The 21,464-nt window shown below is 34.6% G+C and overlaps 1 protein-coding gene across 5 annotated transcripts in view; it reads right to left on the bottom strand.

Annotated features, from left to right (window-relative positions):
* RALGAPA1 (Ral GTPase activating protein catalytic subunit alpha 1) overlaps window positions 1-21,464 on the bottom strand; it is a 272,386-nt gene that overhangs the window by 38,290 nt on the left and 212,632 nt on the right. For all 5 annotated transcript variants that reach the window (XM_036881215.2, XM_057488494.1, XM_057488495.1 and 2 more), the window contains 2 exons: window positions 18,903-19,026; window positions 11,008-11,163 (listed from right to left, as the gene is read on the bottom strand). In XM_036881215.2, the coding sequence (XP_036737110.2) occupies window positions 11,008-11,163; window positions 18,903-19,026 (280 nt within the window). The remainder of the gene's footprint in view (window positions 1-11,007; window positions 11,164-18,902; window positions 19,027-21,464) is intronic.

Raw genomic sequence — 21,464 nt, 5'->3', positions numbered from 1 at the left:
TTAAGCTTTGCCTGTTATATTATATTAAATTGGCAGACTCATTCATCAGTCTGAATTCATTCCCAAATTACAACTCTTTCACAGGATATCCCATATAGCATTCATTTTTGCCTACAATCAGTGATGAAGTCTTATCTCTTCCTATTTGAGCATGAATATCTCCACAGAAACTAGTATTAGTTTCCACAGAGCATTTTTGTTTTTGGAAAAAAAAATAGACTCCAATTTCCTTCCTTTACGTTGCCTTTGATTAGACCTTCTGTCCCTTTTTCCTTTTCTCAATTACTTCCTGTCACTGGTCAGTTAAATCAGTCTTTTAGGAACATTAAAAAAAAAAATCTTTCCCACCTGGTTTTTCTTTACCTCTCTCTTTTTCTATTTAATTTTTTATATTATTGATATACACTCTTATGAAGGTTTCACATGAAAAACAATGTGGTTACCACATTTACCCATATTATAAAGTCCCCACCCATACCCCAATGCAGTCACTGCCCATCAGTGTAGTAAGATGCCACAGATTCACTATTTGCCTTCTCTGTGCTACACTGTTTTCCCCGTGATCCTCCCACACCATATGTACTAAACATAATACCACTCAATCTCCTTCTTCCTCCCTCCCCACCAGCTCTCCCACACCCCTCCCCTTTGGTAACCACTAGTTCCTTCTTGGAGTCTCTGAGTCTGCTGCTATTTTGTTCCTTCAGTTTTGTTTCATTGTTATACTATACAAATGAGGGAAATCATTTGGCATTGGTCTTTCTCCACCTGGCTTATTTCACTGGGCATAATGTCTTCCAGCTCCATCCATGTTGTTGCAAATGATAGGATTTGTTTCTTTCTTATGGCTGAATAGTATTCCATTGTGTATATGTACCACTTCTTCTTTATGCATTCATCTACTGATGGACACTTAGGTTGCTTCCATATCCTGGCTATTGTAAAAAGTGCTGTGATAAACACAGGGGTGCATATGTCTTTTTGAATCTGAGAACTTGTATTCTCTGGGTAAATTCCAAGGAGTGGAATTCCTGGGTCAAATGGTATTTCTATTTTTAGTTTTTTGAGGAACCTCCATATTGCTTTCCACAATGGTTGAACAAGCTTACATTGCCACCAGCAGTGTAGGAGGGTTCCCCTTTCTCCACATCCTCACCAGCATTTGTTGTTCTTAGTCTTTTCAATGCTGGCCATCCTTACTGGTGTGAGGTGGTATCTCATTGTGGTTTGAATTTGCATTTCCCTGATGATTAATGATGTGGAGCATCTTTTCATGTGCCAGTTGGCCATCTGAATTTCTTCTTTGGAGAACTGTCTCTTCATATCCTCTGCCCATTTGTTAATTGGGTTATTTTATTTTTGGGTGTTGAGACATGCAAGTTCTTTATACATTTTGGACGTTAACCCCTTGTTGGATATGTAATTTACAAATATATTCTCCCATACTGTAGGATGCCTTTTGTTCTGTTGATAGTGTCCTTTGCCTTACAGAAACTTTTTAGTTTGATGTAGTCCCATGAGTTCATTTTTGCTTTTGTTTCCCGTGCTCAAGGAGATGCATTCAGGAAGAAGTTGCTCATGTTTATATTCAGGAGATTTTTGCCTATGTTATCTTCTAAGAGTTTTATTGTTTCATGACTTACATTCAGGTCTTTGATTCATTTTGAGTTTACTTTTGTGTATGGGCTTAAACAATAATCCAGTTTCATTCTCTTGCATGTAGCAGTCCAGTCATGCCAAAACCAGCTGTTGAAGAGGCTGACATTTCCCCATTGTATGTCCATGGCTCCTTTATCATATATTAATTGACCATATATGCTTGGGTTTATATCAGGGCTCTCTAGTCTGTTCCATTGGTCTATGGGTCTGTTCTTGTGCCAGTACCAAATTGTCTTGATTACTATGGATTTGTAGCAGAGCTTGAAGTTGGGGAACATAATCCCCTCTGATTTATTCTTCCTTCTCAGGATTGCTTTGGCTTTTCAGGGTCTTTTGTGGTTCCATATGAATTTTAGAACAATTTTCTCTAGTTCGTTGAATGCTGCTGCTGGTATTTTGATAGGAATTGCATTGAATCTGTAGATTGCTTTAGGCAGGTTGGTCATTTTTACAATATTAATTCTCCCTATCCATGAGCATGGGATGTGTTTCCATTTATTGGTATCTTCTTTAATTTCTTCCATGAGTGTCTTGTAGTTTTCAGAGTATAGGTCTTTCACTTCCTTGGCTAGGTTTATTCCTAGGTATTTTATTCTTTTTGATGCAACTGTGAATGGAACTGTTTTCCTGATTTCTCTTTCTGCTAGTTCATTGTTAGTGTATAGGAATGCCACAGATTTCTGTGTATTAATTTTGTATCCTGCAATTTTGCTGAATTCAGATATTAGATGTAGTAGTTTTGGAGTGAATTCTTTAGGGTTTTTTATGTACAATATCACGTCATCTGCAAACAGGGACAGTCTAAGTTCTTCCTTGCCAATCTGGATGCCTTTTATTTCTTTGTGTTGTCTGATTGCTGTGGCTAGGACCTCCAGTACTATGTTGAATACAAGTGGGGAGAGTGGGCATCCTTGCCTTGTTCCTAGTCTTATAGAAAAAGCTTTCAGCTTTTCACTGTTAAGTATAATGTTGGCTGTGGGTCTGTCATATATGGCCTTTATTATGTTGAGGTACTTGCCCTCTATACCCATTTTGTTGAAAGTTTTTACCAGGAATGGATGTTGAATTTTGTCAAATGCTTTTTCAGCATCTATGGAGATAACCATGTGGTTTTTGTCCTTGTTTTGTTGATGTGGTGAATGATGTTGATGGATTTTCGAATGTTGTACCATCCTTGCATCCCTGGAATAAATCCTACTTGATCATGATGTATGGTCTTTTTGATGCATTTTTTAATTCGGTTCATATCCTCTGCCCATTTGTTAATCGGGTTAACATGTCCTTCTTTTGTTGATGTGGTGAATATTAAGACTCATATTTTGTTGAGTATTTTTGCATCTATGTTCATCAGGGATATTGGTATGTAATTTTCTTTTTTTGTGGTATCTTTTCCTGGTTTTGGTATTAGAGTGATGCTGGTCTCATAGAATGAGTTTGGAAGTATTCCCTCTTCTTCTACTCTTTGGAAAACATTAAGGATGATGGGTATTAGGTCTTCATTAAATGTTTGATAAAATTCAGTGGTGAAGCCATCCTGTCCAGGCGTTTTGTTCTTAGGTAGGTTTTTGATTACCAGTTCAATTTCATTGCTGGTAATTGGTCTGTTTAGATTTTCTGTTTCTTTCTAGGTCAGCCTCGGAAGGTTGTATTTTTCTAGAAAGTTGTCCATTTCTTCTAGGTTATCCCGTTTGTTAACATATAATTTTTCATAGTATTCTCTAATAATTCTTTATATTTCTGTGGTGCCTGTAGTGATTTTTCCTTTCTCATTTCTGATTCTGTTTATTTGAGTAGACTCTTTTTTTCTTGATACATGTGGCTAGGAGTTTATCTATTTTGTTTATTTTCTTAAAGAACCAGCTCTTGCATTCATTGATTCTTTCTATTGTTTTATTCTTCTCGATTTTATTTATTTCTGCTCTAATCTTTATTATGTCCCTCCTTCTACTGACTTTGGGCCTCATTTCTTCTTCTTTTTCTAATTTCATTAATTGTGAGTTTAAACTGTTCATATTTGATTGTTCCTCTTTCCTGAGGTATTGCAATGTACTTTCCTCTTAGCACAGCTTCTGCTGCGTCCACAGATTTTACGGTGTTGAATTATTGTTGTCATTTGTGTCTGTGTATTGCTTGATTTCTGTTTTTATTTTGTCATTGATCCATTGTTTATTTTGGAGCATGTGGTGAAGCCTCCATGTGTTTGTGGGATTTTCCATTTTCTTTGTGTAATTTACTTCTAGTTTCATACCTTTGTGGTCTGAGACACTAGTTGGTACAATTTCAATCTTTCTGAATTTACTGAGGCTTTTTTTTGTGGCCTAGTATATGATCAATTCTTGAAAATGTTCCATGTGCACTTGAGAAGAATGTGTATTCTGCCGCTTTTGGGTGGAGTGTTCTGTAGATGTCTGTTAGGTCCATCTGTTCTAATGTGTTGTTCAGTGCCTCTGTGTCCTTACTTATTTTCTGTCTGGTTGATCTGTCCTTCAGAGTGAGTGGAGTGTTGAAGTCTCCTGGAATGAATGCATTGCATTCTATTTCACCTTTTAATTGTTAGTATTTGTTTCACATATGTAGGTGCTTCTGTGTTGGGCACATAGATATTTATAACAGTTCTATCTTCTTGTTGGATTGACCCTTTTATCATTATGTAATGTCCTTCTTTGTCTCTTGTGACTTTCCTTGTTTTGAAGTCTATTTTGTCTGATACAAGCACTGCAACTCCTGCTTTTTTCTAACTATTAGTTGATGAAATATCTTTTTCTATCCCTTTACTTTTAGTCTGTGTATGTCTTTGGGTTTAAAGTGAGTCTCTTCAGGCACAGTCGCTGGGGGGCCATCAGGTGAGAAATTGGGGATCAACAGAGGTGAGGCTTAGAACCTCACCCCCCCTGTTTTGAGAGAAATCTTCTGCATCCGTGGATGTTTTGTTGCCCTTGTCTAGCTTGGATTAATATTTAGTCTATAGGCACACACCCGATCATCTACATTTGCCCTCTTACAGCACTAAACTATGTTTTCTACCTTTATCTTGCATCTACCTACCCCTTCAGCATTTTATTAAAAAAAAATAATAATAATAATAAGGGAGAAATGTGGGATTCACATATAAATCAAGTATAAAAATCAAACGAATATTCATATTTGACCTCATTGTTTATAGTTCATAATGCGTGATCAAAACCGAAAGTTTCTGTGATGACTGCCCTTGCACTGTTCACCATGTAAGAACTTATTCACTATGTAAGAATTTGTTCACCATGTAAGAAACTTGTTCGTTATGCTTCAGAAGATTGGAGACTGTTGAGAATTAGGCTTGGGGTTGATTAATGATTGTGCATTGAGTCCCCTATACAGAATTTTATTGTTGCTAACAACAATTTGATCAATAAATTTGAGAGATGCCCTCTCAAAAAAAAATAAATAAAGTGAGTCTCTTATAGGCAGCATATAGATGGGTCTTGTTTTTTTATCCATTCAGGGATTCTATGTCTTTTGATTGGTGCATTTAGTCCATTTACATTTAGGGTGATTATCGTTAGGTATGTACTTATTATGAAGGCTTAATATTGTTGATGACAATAGTAACCAAAGCAAACCAAAGATTCAATGCAATCCCTATCAAAACTCCAAGAATAGCTTTTGGAATTAGAAAATACATTCTAAAGTTCACATGGAACTTCAAGAGACCCTGAATAGCAAAAAATGTTTTGAAAAAGAAGTAGGTATAGGATTGACATTACTTGATTTCAAAACTTCATAAAAGTTACAGTAATTAAAGCATTTAAAAGGACAGACATTTGGATCAAAGGACTAGAATACAGAGTCCAGAAATAAATCCTTGCATATATAGATGATTAATTTTCAACAAGAGTACCAAGACTGTTCAACTGGGGGTACTGCAGTTTTTTCAACAAATGGTGGTAGCAAAGCTGTCCAGTCACATGCAAAAGAATGAAGATGGACCTTTATATGTCACACTATATATAAAAATTAACTTTTAGGGATTCAAAGCCTAAATGTAAAAGCTAAAACAATAAAACTTTTAGAAGGAAACATACAGGAAAATATTAATGACATTGCACTTGTCAATGACTTACTGAATTAACATCAAAAGCAGAGCCACAAATGAAAAAATAGGTAGACTGGGCTCCATCAAAATTAAAACTTTTATGTGTCAAAGGACCCTATCAAGGAGTGAAAAGAAATCCACAGAATGGGAGAAAATATTTGCAAGTCACATATCTGATAAGGGATTAACATCTAGAATACATAAAGAACTACAATGCACAATAAAAAACAAACCTAATTCAAAAAGGATGAAAGATCTGAATAGACATTTCTCCAAAGAAGATATACAAATGGTCAATAAGCACATGAAAAGATGCACATCACTGGTCATTACAGAGATGCAAATAAAAACCACAATGAAATACTATTTGTGCCTATTAAGATAGCTAAAAAAAATTTTTTTAATGGAAAAATAACAGGTGTTGACAAGGATGTGGAAAAGTTGGAACAATTTTAAATTGCTGGTAGAACATAAAATGTCATAGTCATTGTGAAAAACAGTTTGACAGTTCCTCAGAAAGCTAAATATTTGATTTCCATAATATCCAGTAATCCTACTCTCAGGTATATACCTAAAAGAACTGAAAATAGGGATTCAAACAAATACTTACACAACAATCTTCACTGCATCATTATTTACAATAGTCAAAAAACAGAAACTACCCAGTGCCAATAGATGAATGGATATACAAAATACAGTGTATATGTATGTGTATGTGTGTGTGTGTATAAATACATACATAAATAATTGGAATATGCAATATTATTAAGTTTCATAAAAAGGAATGAAATTCTGACATGAATGAACCTTGAAAACATTATGTTAAATGAAATAAGCAAATACAAGTGGACAAACACTGCATGATTCTACTTATATGAATTAGATACCTACAACTGGAAAATTCAGATAGAAAGTAATTTAGAGGTGACCAGAGGCTGGAAAGGGAAATACAGAGCTACTGGTAATGGGTACAAAGCTTATGTTTGGGAAGATAAAGTTCTAGGATTTCCAGTTTCTAGCCTTTCATGTAAGGACCTTGGAAGATGCCACTCTATCCTAACAAGTAAAAAAGCTAAACAAACTGAAAAATCATCTACTTCTCTTAGATTAGAGAAGTGAGGTCACTGGGAAAAATTGTAGAGTTAGGCAAAAAAAAAAGGAGCAGAAACCTTTGTAGGAACCAGTGCTAGGGTAGCAAAACATGAACTGTAATTGATAAATTGCTGGAGACTCATTATAGACAAATCTGAGAGACTAATGAAGCATCAGAATTGGAGTCTGGTTTGGAATATCAATGATGATTAATATGTTAAGGCTCTAGTGGAAAAACATAGACAACATGTAAGAAGAGATGAATAATACAAGCGGAGAAATGGAAATTCTCAGAAATAATAAAAAAGATACACTAGAGATTAAAAACAGTGTAAGTGAAATGAAGAATGCCTTTGATGGGCTCATCAGTAAACTGAATATGGCTGAGGTAAGAAATCCCTGAGCTTGATGTAACAATAAACTTCTAAAACTGAAAAACAAAGAAAAGACAGACTGAAAAAAACCCAGAACAGAGTATCTAAAAATTTTGGGACAACCACAAAAAGCATTAACATATGTATAATAAGAAAGAGCGAAAGGACCAGAAGCAATATTTTAAGCAAGAACTGCCCCAAGTTAACATCACACATCAAACCACAGATCCAGGAAGCTCAGAGAACATTAAGCAGGATAAATGCCCAAAAAAGTACACCCAGGCATATTTGAGTATCAGCACATCAAAGATAAAGTCTTGAGAGAGGTCAGAGAAAAAAAAAACATTTTATCTGTAGAGGAGCAAAGATATGAAATACATCTGATTTCAGAAACCATGCAAGAAGAAAGTGGACTTAAATATTTTAAAGTGCTGAAAGAAAAAAACTACCAACTTAGAATTCTGTGAAATTATCCTTCAGAAGTAAAGAGGATAAATACTTTTCAGACTAAAATTGAGGAAACTTGTTATGAGCAGACCTGCCTTCAAAGAGAAAGAAAATGATAGAGGTTAGAAGTTCAGGTCTACATAAAGAAAAAAAGAACATCAGAGAGTCAATAATTGAAGGAAAAATATTTTTTCTATTCTTAATTGATCTTACTCTAATTCTCAATTGGTAACAGTTTGTTCAAAAGAATAATAGCAAGTATATTTGATTATGTATGCTCATATATATACACAAGCTTATGTATAAGTAAAGTGAATGATAGAAATGACACATGGGATATGAGGGAAGAATTAGGCATATTGTATGGTACCTGCATATTATAAGGTACTTGCAGGACCTGTGAAGCAATGCAGTGTTATTTCAAAGTGGACTTGAATTAGTTGTAAATGTATAGTACAAACTCTAGGACAATGACAAAAATAGTTACAGAAGAAAGGAAGTATGATTGGTATCCTAAGAAAGGAATGAAATGGAATCATATAAAATGTTCAATTATAATCACAAAAGGCAGAAGAAGTATGGAAAAAGTATGGAATACAAAACAGGTACAAGCAACAAGAGTAACAAATATGGTAAATGGTAAACCAACTATATCAATGATATACTTTAAATGTCAATGGTCTTAATAAACCAATTAAAAGAGGTGTCAGAGTGGATCAAAAAAACAAAACTCAACTATATGTTTTCTATAAGAAACCCACTTTAAAGATACATATAGATTAAAAGAGATGAGAAAGATATACCATGATAACATCAATGAAGAGAAAGTGGAACTAGTTATATTGATTTTAGACAGAGCAGACTTCAGAGCAAGGAAAGTTATCTGGGATAAAAAGTGGTATTACCTAATGATAAAGGTATCAGTACTCCAAGAAGACATAACCAATCCTTAACATGTATGTGCCCACCAACAAAGTGTCAAAGTACATTAGGAAAAATGGAAAGAACTGCAAGGAAAAACAGAAGAAGCCATTATTATATATGGAGACGTTAACATATGTATAAGAAGAAAGAGAGAAAGGAACAGAAATGGAGAAATCCAGAAGGCAGAAAATTGGTAATGATATACAGTTAAACATAACAACTCCATCAAAAAGGATATAATTGACATTCATAGACTACTTCATCCAACAACAGAAGATTATACACTTTTCCTAGACTCACATGGAACATTCACCAGTTAAGACATTTGGGCCATAAAACATATCTTAACAAATTTAAAAGAAGACAAATCATACAGTTGTCTGGTCTCAGATCACTATGGGGTTAACTAGAAATCAGTAACAGAAAGATAGCTGGAAAAGTCCAAACTACTTTGAAGATTAAACAATGTACTTCCAAATAACACAAAGGTCAAAGAATTCTCAAGAGAAAACAAAATATTTTGAACCATTTAAAAAGTTCTGGAAATGGATACTTGTGATGGTTGTATAACATTGCAATGTATTTTATGGCAATGAACTGTACATTTGAAAATGGTTAAAATAGTAAATTTTATGTTTTATATACACATATATAACTGAAAAAAAAACTGAAAAAAAAAATCTTCCCATACTTACAGATGAAACAAAGTATTTAAGGTTTCCTAATAGAGCCAGTGCTTAAAAATTTCACCATTTAAGGGTATAATTTTAATCAGAACTCATGCATTTAATAATTCTTAAATGGTGTTATCATTTCTAAAATTAATTTTGTTATGATAACAGATTATTACACATCCATTTCAGATTTTTAAAAAATAATTAAGAACAGATCCTTGTGACTGTTTTGAAGGAAATAACAAATTTTATTTGAATTTCTACAAAGGTTGCATAAATAGAATTTCAAGTATCAAATAATTACCAGATTTAAGATCATGGAAGTAAAAATATCCTAATATAATTTTCTTAAAATAAAAAAGCATTTTAATAATAAATAATGTACTTTATTCTGCTCTTACATTTGCAATCTTATGTTTAATTTTAGACTATGCTCTGGGGTTTAGAAGATACCTGTATCCATGGAGCCAAGAAAATGATGACAATGATAAATATAAGCCACTGCCAAGTTCTTAATGATTAAAATGATTAATCTTTTTGCACTATACTTATAATTGTCTCTAATTTGTGTATGGGTTATTTTCATAGAGATTTAAAATGAGTTGATGGAAGAAAGTGCTTAATTGAAATTTTAATTAAGTTTTTTACTTCAACCCAATTCTTCACCATCTTTTTGTCAGTATTCATGGCTCATTTTGTACTAAAAACTACATGACAAGAAATTCTATAGCAAACCTGTTACTGAATATAGTTTCCTCCATTCATCAACTACCTCCATCTTTATGACTCATTCCAATTTGATCAGCATCCATTTATTAGTTTTAGTAAGCATTACTCATTTAGTAGACAATTTCCAACAATTTTCTAACATGTAAACAAAAGGTATCAAGGGTATTACATCAATTTTACAAAATATTTGAGCAGAGTTCTGAAGTTCCTTTTCAAAAGAGTGTGAGAATAGCATTATTTTCATAGTTTATTAATGATGTGTGAAGAGCTTTGATATCAGGCAACAGATTATGAAGTTAAATGACTGATGGTATTAAGACGGTTACATTCAGCAGTAGTTCTGAATAAACTGAGAAGAAGAAGTGAAGGAGGGAGAGGAGAAGGGAGAGAAGAAGGTAAAGAAAAATGTTGGGTAAGGTTTTATTTTTTAAAAATGTTTCTCCTTAACAAAACCAAACATGGATTGAATGCATACAATTATACTCTGTGGTCACTAGAATGATTTTTAAATATGTTGCCAGCTATACCAAAAGGGTGGTGTAGGTTTTAAAGACATGGGCCATCAAAACCATTCCACTCTCTCTCTCTCATAAATTCTAAGGCAATAAAATCTATTTTAATTAAGTAATACTTATTTTATTTGCTATGTAGTTTTAGTTAAAATTTATGATAAAACATGTTACAGTTTTAGTGCTTTGTAATGACCTACATTTTATTTTTTTTCTTTCCCCAATCAATATAAACATTGTATCTATCCATATGTGAAGGGACTTGAAATATAGTTTCACCAATTTGAACATATACAAAAGTTTTGCAATTTGTCATATCCCCATTTTCTTGAGGGCAAATCCTCTAAAATTAACCTTCAATCATATCACTAAGGAAAACAGTGTGTTCTATAACAATCCTGTTTCTGAACACAGTACTGGGTGAAGAGTGAAGTACTCAGAAATAATGCTTTACTTACATACTTTGGGTGTGAATTCTCTTTATTAATAGGATTTTAACTCTGAGCACTTTTTTTCTCAGCACTTACTTTTTTGGTCAAAGAATCATCAGAATCAGAAGGCATTCTTGTTGATACATGAAATATTACTTCTACTGTAGAGGTAGCAAAATATGGCGTGGTCAATCCAGTGCTTTTGTTTTTTTGTAGTCCTCCCATAAAACCACAGTGGTTTGTAAGATTTACCTAGAAGCAACGAAGAGGCATATAATGTTAATCAACTAAACAAAATTCAAAAACTTACTACTGAAAAAAGTAACTCAAACTTAAGTTTCTCAATTTGCAAAAAACATGGGGGACAAAGTCTTTCACATGGTATCAAACAATGCTTGATCCAGAATTATTAGTTAGAGCTGCTCTGTTCACACTGGTATTTTTTTCTCAGTATTTGAGGCTCCCTAATTAGTAGAAGTTAATTAGGAAATAAATCAACTGCTGTGCACTATGCATCTTTTGTTAGGCTTCTTAGATGTTAATAGTAAATTGTTAAGGATGTGGAGGGACACAAAGGCCAGAGAGTAAAAATCAAGTGGCAAAAATCAAGAATGGAAATTATTTGGAGAAAAGTTAAAATAGTTAATGTCATTTTGGTAAAATGACTGATTAGATGTGTTGTATTTATTCATCAGAACTGGCTTCCTAATTATTAGTACCTATCATAGCCCGGAAAAAAAAAACAGAATTACATTTCCAATGTACTAAGAAAACTAATAATTAATCTGTGCAAAGATTTTTAAACATTTTTCCCCGATTGTAAACATAATAAATGCTAATACTGGAGTCACTGCATTAGATGATATTCCCTGGATTTGTGCTATACAGAGAAGCCAGGAACTTATGTTCACTGTAGAAAATTAAGGAATATTGGAAAGAAAAAAAGAAGATTTAAACATTGCTTCTTTTCTCCACTCACAGAAACCTCTTATGCATAAGCTTTTAAATAATAAAATCTGATAGTGTGGAAAATTATAAAAACAAATTTCTACACCATGTGAACTGAAGATACATCAACTATCTTATCAGTTACAAATGGCTGAATATATGAATAACAAATTGGTTTTTATGCCATCACTACAAGATTGTCTTAGTCACTTAAATATTTAAAATTTATTTTTTTGACTTAGTAATACATTCATATAATTAAAAATTCAAAAGTACACCAAAATTCTTCCTTCTACATCTCTCTAGCTACTCATTTTCCTCCAGAAAGCAATTTAAAGTATCCTCCCCACAATGTTCTCTGTATATGTCATTAAATTATTCTCTGTATGTGTATATACTTTCTCACACTAAATGTTCTGACACAGCATGCATATAAAAGGTTCTGCACCTTGTTTTGCACTTAAAGTACCTTGAGAAATACTTCTTATTTGTAAGTAAAGCGTCTTCTCTCTCTTTTTCATGGCTCCACAGAAGTCCATTTTCTTGATGTACAATAATTTAACTAGTCCCCTACTTGAAGGATATTCAGGCTGTTTCCAATCTTTTGCTATTAGTTAATGGTGCAGTGAATAACACTGAACATATCATGATGCATTTGTGAAAGATATGTAGGACAAATAGTCAAAAATGGAACTGTAAGTTAAAGGGCATGTACACTTCTAATTTTGAAACCCACTACCAAATTGTTCTCCAGAGATTATCATCAACAGTGTATGAGTATGCCTGTTTCCCTCAAACTCAATACATTATCAAACGTCATGAACTCTGATACGTGAAAAGTGGTGTCTTAGTGTAGATTTCTTGTTATGTTTTGTTTTAGTATGAGAAAATTATTTTCAAGTCAATTCTCTGATTATGTAAAGGAGAAAGTCTCAGTTTAGTGTTCCTTTGCTGTAAACACTTTTGTAACACTTGCTAATCTCGTTTTTAATTAAACTTTTTATCTGTAGATGATGTAGAATCTCATGAAGTTTTAAGAAACAGTAAGAGATTCCCAAGTACTCTTTAGCCAGATTCTCCCAAAGCAGAACTGCATTACCACCAGCATACTGACACTAATAGGGTTAACAGACAGAGAACATCTTCATTACAAGGTCCCCCCCTGTTGCCCTATTACATGAGCCACACCCACATCCCTCCTACCCTACCCCCTCTTAAACCCCTGGCTATCACTAATCTCTTCATCATTTCTAAAACTGTTATTTCAAGAATGTCATAAAAATGGAATTATATAGTACATAACCTTTCCGAGTTTGGACATTTTCCTGTTCTTTCTGTTAATGATTTCAAATTTCACCCCACTGTGGTTGAAGAACATAATGTATGATTAATAATTTTAAATTTGCTGAGGTTGGTTTTATAACCTAATATGTGGTCTATCTTGGTATATGTTCCATAGGCACTTGAAAAGAGTATGTACTCTGATGTTGCTGGGTGGAGTGTTACATAAATGTCAATTAGACACTATTGGCTGAGGGTTTTGTTAAGTTCTACAAGGTAGCTGATTTTGTCTAGTTCTTTCAGTTTTTGAAGTCTCCATCTATACTTGTGGATTTGTCTATTTCTTCTTTCAGTTCTGTCAGCTTTGTTGCATATATTTTGTAGTTCTATTGTTTGCTGCACACACATTTAGGATTGCTATGTCTTCTTGGCGGACTGACCCCTTTATAAATACATAATGTCCCCATCTCTGGTAAATTTCTTTGCTCTTTAGTCTACCATATCTAATATTAATGTAGCCACTCTGGCTTTCCTTTGATTAATGTTTGTGTGATACAACTTTTCCATCCTTTTACTTTCTTTTTCATTGATATGTTAGAGGTTAAGCCTGCCATTTTATATTTTTCTTTTTCTTTTCTTTGGTTTTCATTTATCTGTTTTAGTTTTCCTGCCTTTTATAGGTTACTTGAACATCTTCTACAATTCCATTTTTATTTATCTTTCTATTATTTTTTGAATGTAATTTTTGATATACTTTCCTAGTGTTTGCTCTTGGTATTATACTTTATGTACGTAATTTATTACAGTCTCCTGATGTTGTTATTTTACTGGTTTGGGTAAAATATAGAAACTCTACCATATTTTATGCCCCTTTACCCTCCGTTTATAATTTCCATGAATATTTGCATGGCATTAGATTTAGAAACACATCAGACAATGAAATCACTTTTGTATCAACGATCAAACATAATTAAGAAAACTCAAGAGAACTAAAGCCTAGTGTATTTACCCATATTTTTTCCTGGCATGCTCTTAAAATGTTCCAAGTTTCATTCTATCATTTCCTTCCTGTTAATAGAACTTTTAGTGGTTCTGTTAGGGAAGGTCTGCTGGCAACAGGTTCTTTAAGTTTTCCTTTATCTGAGAATGTTTTGCTTCATTCCTTTGCTAGCTATACAATTCTGGGTTGACATTATTTTTTTCTTTCAACATTTGAAAAAAATACTATGTCACTTCCTATGACCACCGTAGTTTCTGATGGAAATTCACTATCATTCTAATGTTTTCCTTTTATAGATGAGGTTAAATTTTTCATGGATGCTTTTGAGATTTGTGTTTAGTTTTTAGAAGTTTAGTTATGATATTTCTTAAGTGTCAGTTACTTTTGATTTCTCCTGTTTGGGTTTCACCCAGCTTCTTCTATCTCTACCTTTATTAGCTTTATTTCTCTTGCCAAATTTGGGAAGTTTTTAACATTATTTCTTGTAGTAATTTTCACACCCAACCTCTTCCTCCTCTCCTTCTGGGACTCAGATACCAGGACTGTTAGATCTTCCATCACAGTACCACAGGTCCCTGATGTTATGTTCATTGTCTTCAATCTATTCACTCTCTGCTGTTCAGACTAATTTTTCCTATTCTATCTTCCTTTGATTCTTTCTTTGTACCTCCATATCCATCCACCTTACTCTGTTGCTGGGTGCGCCTACTAAGCTTTTTATTTCAGTTACTGCATTTTCAGTTCTAAAATTTCCATTTAGCCCTTCTTTGTATCTTTTATTTCTTTTGCTGAGACTTTCTATTTTTTAATTGTTTTAACCATGTTTCTAATTGCTTGTTGAAGCATTTATATTATGGCCACTTTAAACATCTTGGTCATCTTGGTATTGGCATCTATTGCCTGCTTTTCATTCAGTTCAAACCTTCCTAGTTCTTCGTATAATTCTTGATCAAAGCCTGGACATTTTCGTATCATGTTATGAGACTATGAATCTTATTTAAACCTTCTGTTTTAGCTGGCTGTTACTGCAACAGCTCTATCAGAGAAGCAGGGGCAGTGCTGCCTCACTATGGCTAGGTGGAGGAGAAGTACAGCTTTCCCACTGAATCTTCATGCTTCATTGACACCTTCAGAGAGGAGATCCTCATTACTACTAGGTGGAGGTGAGTTCTGGCTTCCTATGTAGAGTCCACTGATACAGTGGTAGGGGTGGTTGCTGGGTGATGGTAACAGGCCTCCTCTGACCTCCCCAGTGGAGAGGGTGAAGGGCACCTCATTACTGTTGGACGGGGATAGAATTCTGATTCCTCATTTAGTCTCTACTGACACTGTGGTGTGGGGTTTTAGATGGGGGGACTTGTTATCAGCTTGTAGAGATGAAGGTCTCAGCTTGCTACCTGGTCTTCTCTGACACTGATACTGCTCCAGTGTGGTGTTGGGGATGCCTCTCGTTACAGTCTTGTGAGGGTGGAAGTCTAGGCTTCCTAACTGACCTTTGCTTTCAGGGGTGAGGATGGGAGTCAGTGTTTATAATCTGTGGTGTTTGGCTTGAGTAGAGTACTTACTGTCTAAATGTTTTCTGTCTTTCTACGTTGCTCGTTTCCCGGTTCTTTGGCTAGAAATAGTGGGCTTTTCTTGGGGTTCTTTTGGTCTGTATTTGTTGATGTTTCTAGGCTGCTAGCTTCTTCAGCTCCAAGCAAGAAGAAAATACATGAAGCAAGAATAAAACCCTGAGAACTCACCATTATGTCATTCCTTGGTGTCAAAGTTCCTTTGTGACTTTTTCTCTTCACCTTTTAAAGTCTTCTTATATTTGTTTTACACAGCAATGTTCAGGGTTTTTGTTCTATTTAGTGTGAAGAATAGGGAGAGTATGTCTACTTGATCTTCCCAGAAGCAAAAGTTCCCACATTACAACTTAAGGTACAGTTTTTCATGGATGCTTTTGAGATTTGTGTTTAGCTGTTAGAAGTTTTCAGAATTTAGATTTTAGCATATTCATGGATAAGTGAATCGTCAAAAGTGTAACTGACAGTCAATTTTAGAACATTTCATCACTTCAAAAAGAGGGTCAATATCCTTTAGCTGTCACCTTGATCTTCCCTCATCCCCCCAGTCAGTCCTAAGCAACCACTAACCTACTTTCTATAGCTATATCATGTACACCTACTGTGAATACTTCACATAAATGGACCATAATTCATGGTCTTTGTGACTGGTTTCTTTCATTTAGCATGTTTTCAAGGTATATCACATTGTGGCACATGTCATTACTTTGTTCCTTTACATGGCTAAATAACATTCTATTATACGGATATACCACCTTTTGTTTATCCATTCATACATAGATGGACACCTTTTGCCTATTCTGAATAATGCTATTACAGACATATGTTTCCATTTCTCTTGGGTATGTAACTAAGAGTGGAATTTCTGGCCACATGATAATTTAATGTTTTACTGTCTGATGAGCTGTCAGATTGTTTCCCACAGTGTTTGCCTTGTTTCACACTCCTGCTAGCACTTTATGAGAGTTCAGATTCTTCCAAATACTAGCCAACAGTTATTATTTGACCGTAATTCCAGCCACCCTAGTGGGTATAGAGTATCTTATTGTGGTTTTGATTTGCATTTCTCTTAGAGATAATTATGACGAGTATCCTTTCATGTGCTTACTGGTCATTTGTATATCTTTTTGGAGAAATGTTTATTCAGGCCCTAATTTTAAACTGGGTGCTTTCTAGTTATTGATTTGTATGAGTTCTTTATATATTTTTGATAGAAACCCCTTATGACATATATGATTTGCAACTACTTTCTCCAATTCTGTGGGCTGTTTTCTTTTCACTTTGTTGATGGTATCCTTTGAAGCAGAAAAGTTTAAAATTTGATGAAGTCCTATTTATTTATTTATTTTCCCTTTACTCGTGTTTTTAGTGTTTTTAGAATCCCCTTTGTCAAGTATACCTCAATAAAGCTGAAAAAAAAAATCCTTTGCTAAAATCCAAGGTCATGAATATTTACTCCTATGTTATCTTTCTAGAGTTTTATAGTTTTAACTTTTACATTTAGGACTATGATCCATCTGAGTTAATTTTTGTATATAGTGTGAGGTAAGAGTCCAACTTCATTATTTTGCATGTGGCTATTCAATTACTTGAGCACTATTTGTTGAAACGACTATTGTTTCTCTAATGGATGCTCTTGGCACTCTTGTCAAAAATCAGTTGACCATATAGATATGTGGGTTTATTTCTGGAATCTAAATGCTGTCTCACTGACTGGTACGTCTATCCTTGGTGCAAGGACTACACTGTTTGATTAGTACTGCTTTGTACTAAGTTTTAAAATCAGGAAGTGTGAATACTCCTAATTTGTTTTTTTTTTCAAATGTCCCTTACTTTTACTAATACTTTTCTGTTCTGTTTTTTTTTTTTTTAACAGCAAATCTGTTTACAATGTTTCTTTATACTTTCAAAAGCACCCTCACATACATTATCTCAACTAAACTACACATCATACCTATTAGGTAAAAAAGTAAATTACTGTTGATAAAGAAGTAAACAGGCCCAGAGAACTCAAATAACTCAAAGTGAAATAGCAGGTTAGGTAAGCCATAAAAACATATTCTGAATGCTAAAGGCCTATGTACTGGATACTGTACAAGGCATTGGAATGCCTTTTTAAAAGAAAAAGCTCTCTAGAAGCTTAATTATAGTCTAGCACAGCAGTGTTTAACAAGTTTGCTCATGTAACTCTACAAGAATTTCAAGAAACTATGTATTAAACTGACAATGATGACATTTTTATAAGTTTAAACTGTTGCAAAAGATATGAATTTCCAGTGTACTATGTTATATATATGTGCTTTAAATCTATTTTCATTAAAATCTTAGAGCTAGAGACTTGGTTGATGTAATATATACAAATGTCTGCTATTAATTTAATGACAAATCAAATTCATTTTTTGTCAGAACATGTCTGGCACTTCATTTGTCATTTAAATAAACATTAATATACATCTCTATGACAAATACCTTGCTTCTGAGTTTTAATTCTAAGGCAGGTTTGGTACAGAAACCTTGCCATGAGTTGGTGGCCAGGAAGCAAAAGAGCAGCACCTTTCAGTATTTCTTGCTGTGTTGTCAGAGACTCTCTCTCAGGAACATACCCTCTCGGATGAACTTATTTTGCGAGGGTGCCAAACCTGGGGCAGTGTAGGACTCAGGTGTGTAAATGGTATGCCTTTCTTTTACAAAGTTGAAGAGCGGGAAAGGAGAGGCAAGAGACTACAGAAGGGTTCTCAGGCATTAATTTTAATAAACTTGAGGATCTACAAACTAATCTCCTCAAATCTAACCATGCCAACATGGATCTAGGCCTTGATACAGCTGTGAGATTCACATATAACATCCTATGAATATAACAATCTATTTTAAGTTAGAGCAACTTAAATTTGAACTCATTCCAAAATTCTACATTTTTTTCCCTATCTTAGTTTGAAGACCACAAGTCTAGCAGTCACAGCTGTGAGGAAAATCCACATCTTCTAAACCTATGGCTCTAGTACTCCCTGACTCATAGAACAGTATCAGGGTTCCAACTGCTGCTGTCTATGTAGATGGCATATAATGCAGCAATAACAACAAGCTGTTGAGTATCCAAAAATAATGCTTCTAAAATAAGCTAGAGAGAAAAAGAAAACCACAACTTCCAAACAGAAATAAAATGACATTGGGCATAATTTAAAAACAATAAATACCTCCCAACCAAGACCAGCTACAAAATCTTCATATGCTTGACTTCCTCCTGTATTGGTGAGAATAGAATGTTTGTCTTCTTGTCCTTCAGCAATATAAAATACTGCAATCTTGTGTGTCTCTCGGCTGTAAAACAAAAGATTATTCCACTCATTCAATCATTAATTTATCTATTCATTCATCCAATGATTAAGTTCCATGTACAACTTATGTGACAATAAAATGGTAAAGGCAAATTAAATCTTACAATTGACAGAGGGAGGTAAGTAAATACATAAAAAAAAAATCAGAAAGGTGACAAATTTCTGCTATGGGAACATAAGACATGTACTTCTGACTGGAGAGAGAAACTTAAAAAGAGAAGGTATGTAAGATTTGATAAATGAGGAAGAGAAAGAATACTAGGAAAGACATGTATGAATGGACGAAGCATCTAAAAAAAAAAACTGCCGATTGTGTGATGTGGCTGGATTGTGTTTTAGGAATAAAATTAAGTAGTACAGAGTTCAGTGAGAAACGATCCATTTCTTCAAAGTACTTATAATACAGAATAAGAAATGGAACCACAATCTTGTAAAACTGTATGGAGTAACTGATAAATCATTAGACATTTTTAGTTCTCTCTAAAATAAAAAATGTTCACAAAAGCCAATTTCCCGTATGAAATTTGGCTTTCCAAGCTAACTAGGGCACACTACATTTGTTCTAGGTTGATTTAACAATGCATGGCCTAACAAATATTATGATCACAAGAAATGTTTCCACTACTATACTTGTAGGGATTAAAAAACAAACTACATCCAATAATTATTAAATATTAAAAGTTTATTTAGACAGCCAGATTCTCCTATACATCTTGAGGAAGATGTCAAGTCATATTGTAGATTTCAAAATCAGCAACTTGTGATAGCAGCCTTCAAGTCACATACTTAAAATCAGAAACAAAGGTATTTTACCTGCTTTCACTAATGGCAATATTTTATTTTAGGTGGTGAACACTTAGGCAGTTTTTGGTGTATTCAATATACCATTAAAATAATTGATGTATCATTAGGATAAATTCAGAGAGAGTCTTTGACATTTGAGACACGACATGCTCCCTTACCCCACTCCTTCAGTCCCTATTATGGAAGGTTTACCCTAGGCACTCCATTCAGGCCAAGATCACGGTTCCCTTTCCCCTCCAGTTTCTGGTCTGGAAATAAGATTTTGCCTGGGAGAGGCAGGCTTCTCACTATGCTTCTCATCCTCTCCAGCCCCATGTTGCAGAAGCTCTATTCCAGGCAGCTATGGCCAAGAAAACCAGGTCTCCTTCAATTCATGCGGCTACCTCTCTTATGACAGAAACCAGGTGCCAAAGGCTGAGTATGTCTCAGTCTTCGCCACTCTAGCTTACTATAGCATGGAAGTTTCACACCAGGAGAGACAAGCTAAGATGAGGAATGGCCAACCCCTCCCCAAGTGCCCACTTGCAGAGTGAGGGTGCCACTCCAGGTAAAGCTGGTCTCCCACCCCAGCTCAGGTACAGTGGCAGATGGATTCTGCCCTGGGTGAAAGAAAGGTCATAAGAACAAAGAACTCAGCTGCAATCCTACATGAAAGGAATGGTTTTATTTTGGAACAAAGGTTAGAGAACTCCATGCTTAAGGGTGTAGTCAAAAACAAAGGAAATCTTGGTGGAAAGCCATTAAGAGAAGCTAGCAGCTCCATGACACAAGCAAAACAGAATAACCACCAGATGTTCGAATAGAGAGAAGCAGGAATAGACTGACAAGAACCCTCCTGGGCACACCATCAAGAAGCCCATGCACATGTACTACTTTACCCACACAGAAGCATCACAGTAAGATGGAGGACAGACATGAAAGCATTTTCCAAGCCACACAGACTTAACAACACATGGGAAAAACCTCACTGGTGCTGAACAATAGTCAGCTTGAAGTCAGGGTCAACTCCCAGGAAGTCATGACCAAAAAACAACATCCAGTCATCTAAGGTAGTCTGGAAGACTGCACATGCCCACTGCTATGTCCTCTCTGGAGAATCAGAGAACAAAACTCCAAGCTACTAGTCCCTGGGTGAACATGGGCCAAAAAAAAAAATGTAAATACTCTCAATTCTTGTGATAGCAGCCTTCAAATCACAAACATATTCACAGTAAACGATAAAAATCTCACTGGTTGCAGGTGCAGGGGGAGCTAAAGCACAAATTTTGATTAGTAAGTAGATTATGTCAACTCAGGGGAGACCCTTTGATAGCCAGGCTAAAAGATAAAAAAACATTAAAAAAATTTTTGAGCAGCAAGATCAGAGGCTACACGTAGTGGGGAAATAGACTTTGCGGGATTAGTTTAGACAAGTCATTAGAAATACACAAATGACCAAGCAAACAATAGCCACCAATGCACTTTTGATTCAAAGATACACATAATTTTCAAAGTAAAAGAAATGGAAAAAGATACCGTGCAAAGTAACCAAAAGAGCTGAGCAATTACACTAACATCAGACTTTAAAACAACAAGAACATAGACTTAAATAATAGTATAAACCAACTAGACTATATA

This window comes from Manis pentadactyla, chromosome 11, assembly GCF_030020395.1.
Source record: "Manis pentadactyla isolate mManPen7 chromosome 11, mManPen7.hap1, whole genome shotgun sequence".
NCBI lineage: Eukaryota > Metazoa > Chordata > Mammalia > Pholidota > Manidae > Manis > Manis pentadactyla.
Note: the sequence above shows the minus strand (reverse complement) of the source record. Positions and strands in the feature narration are given on the sequence as shown.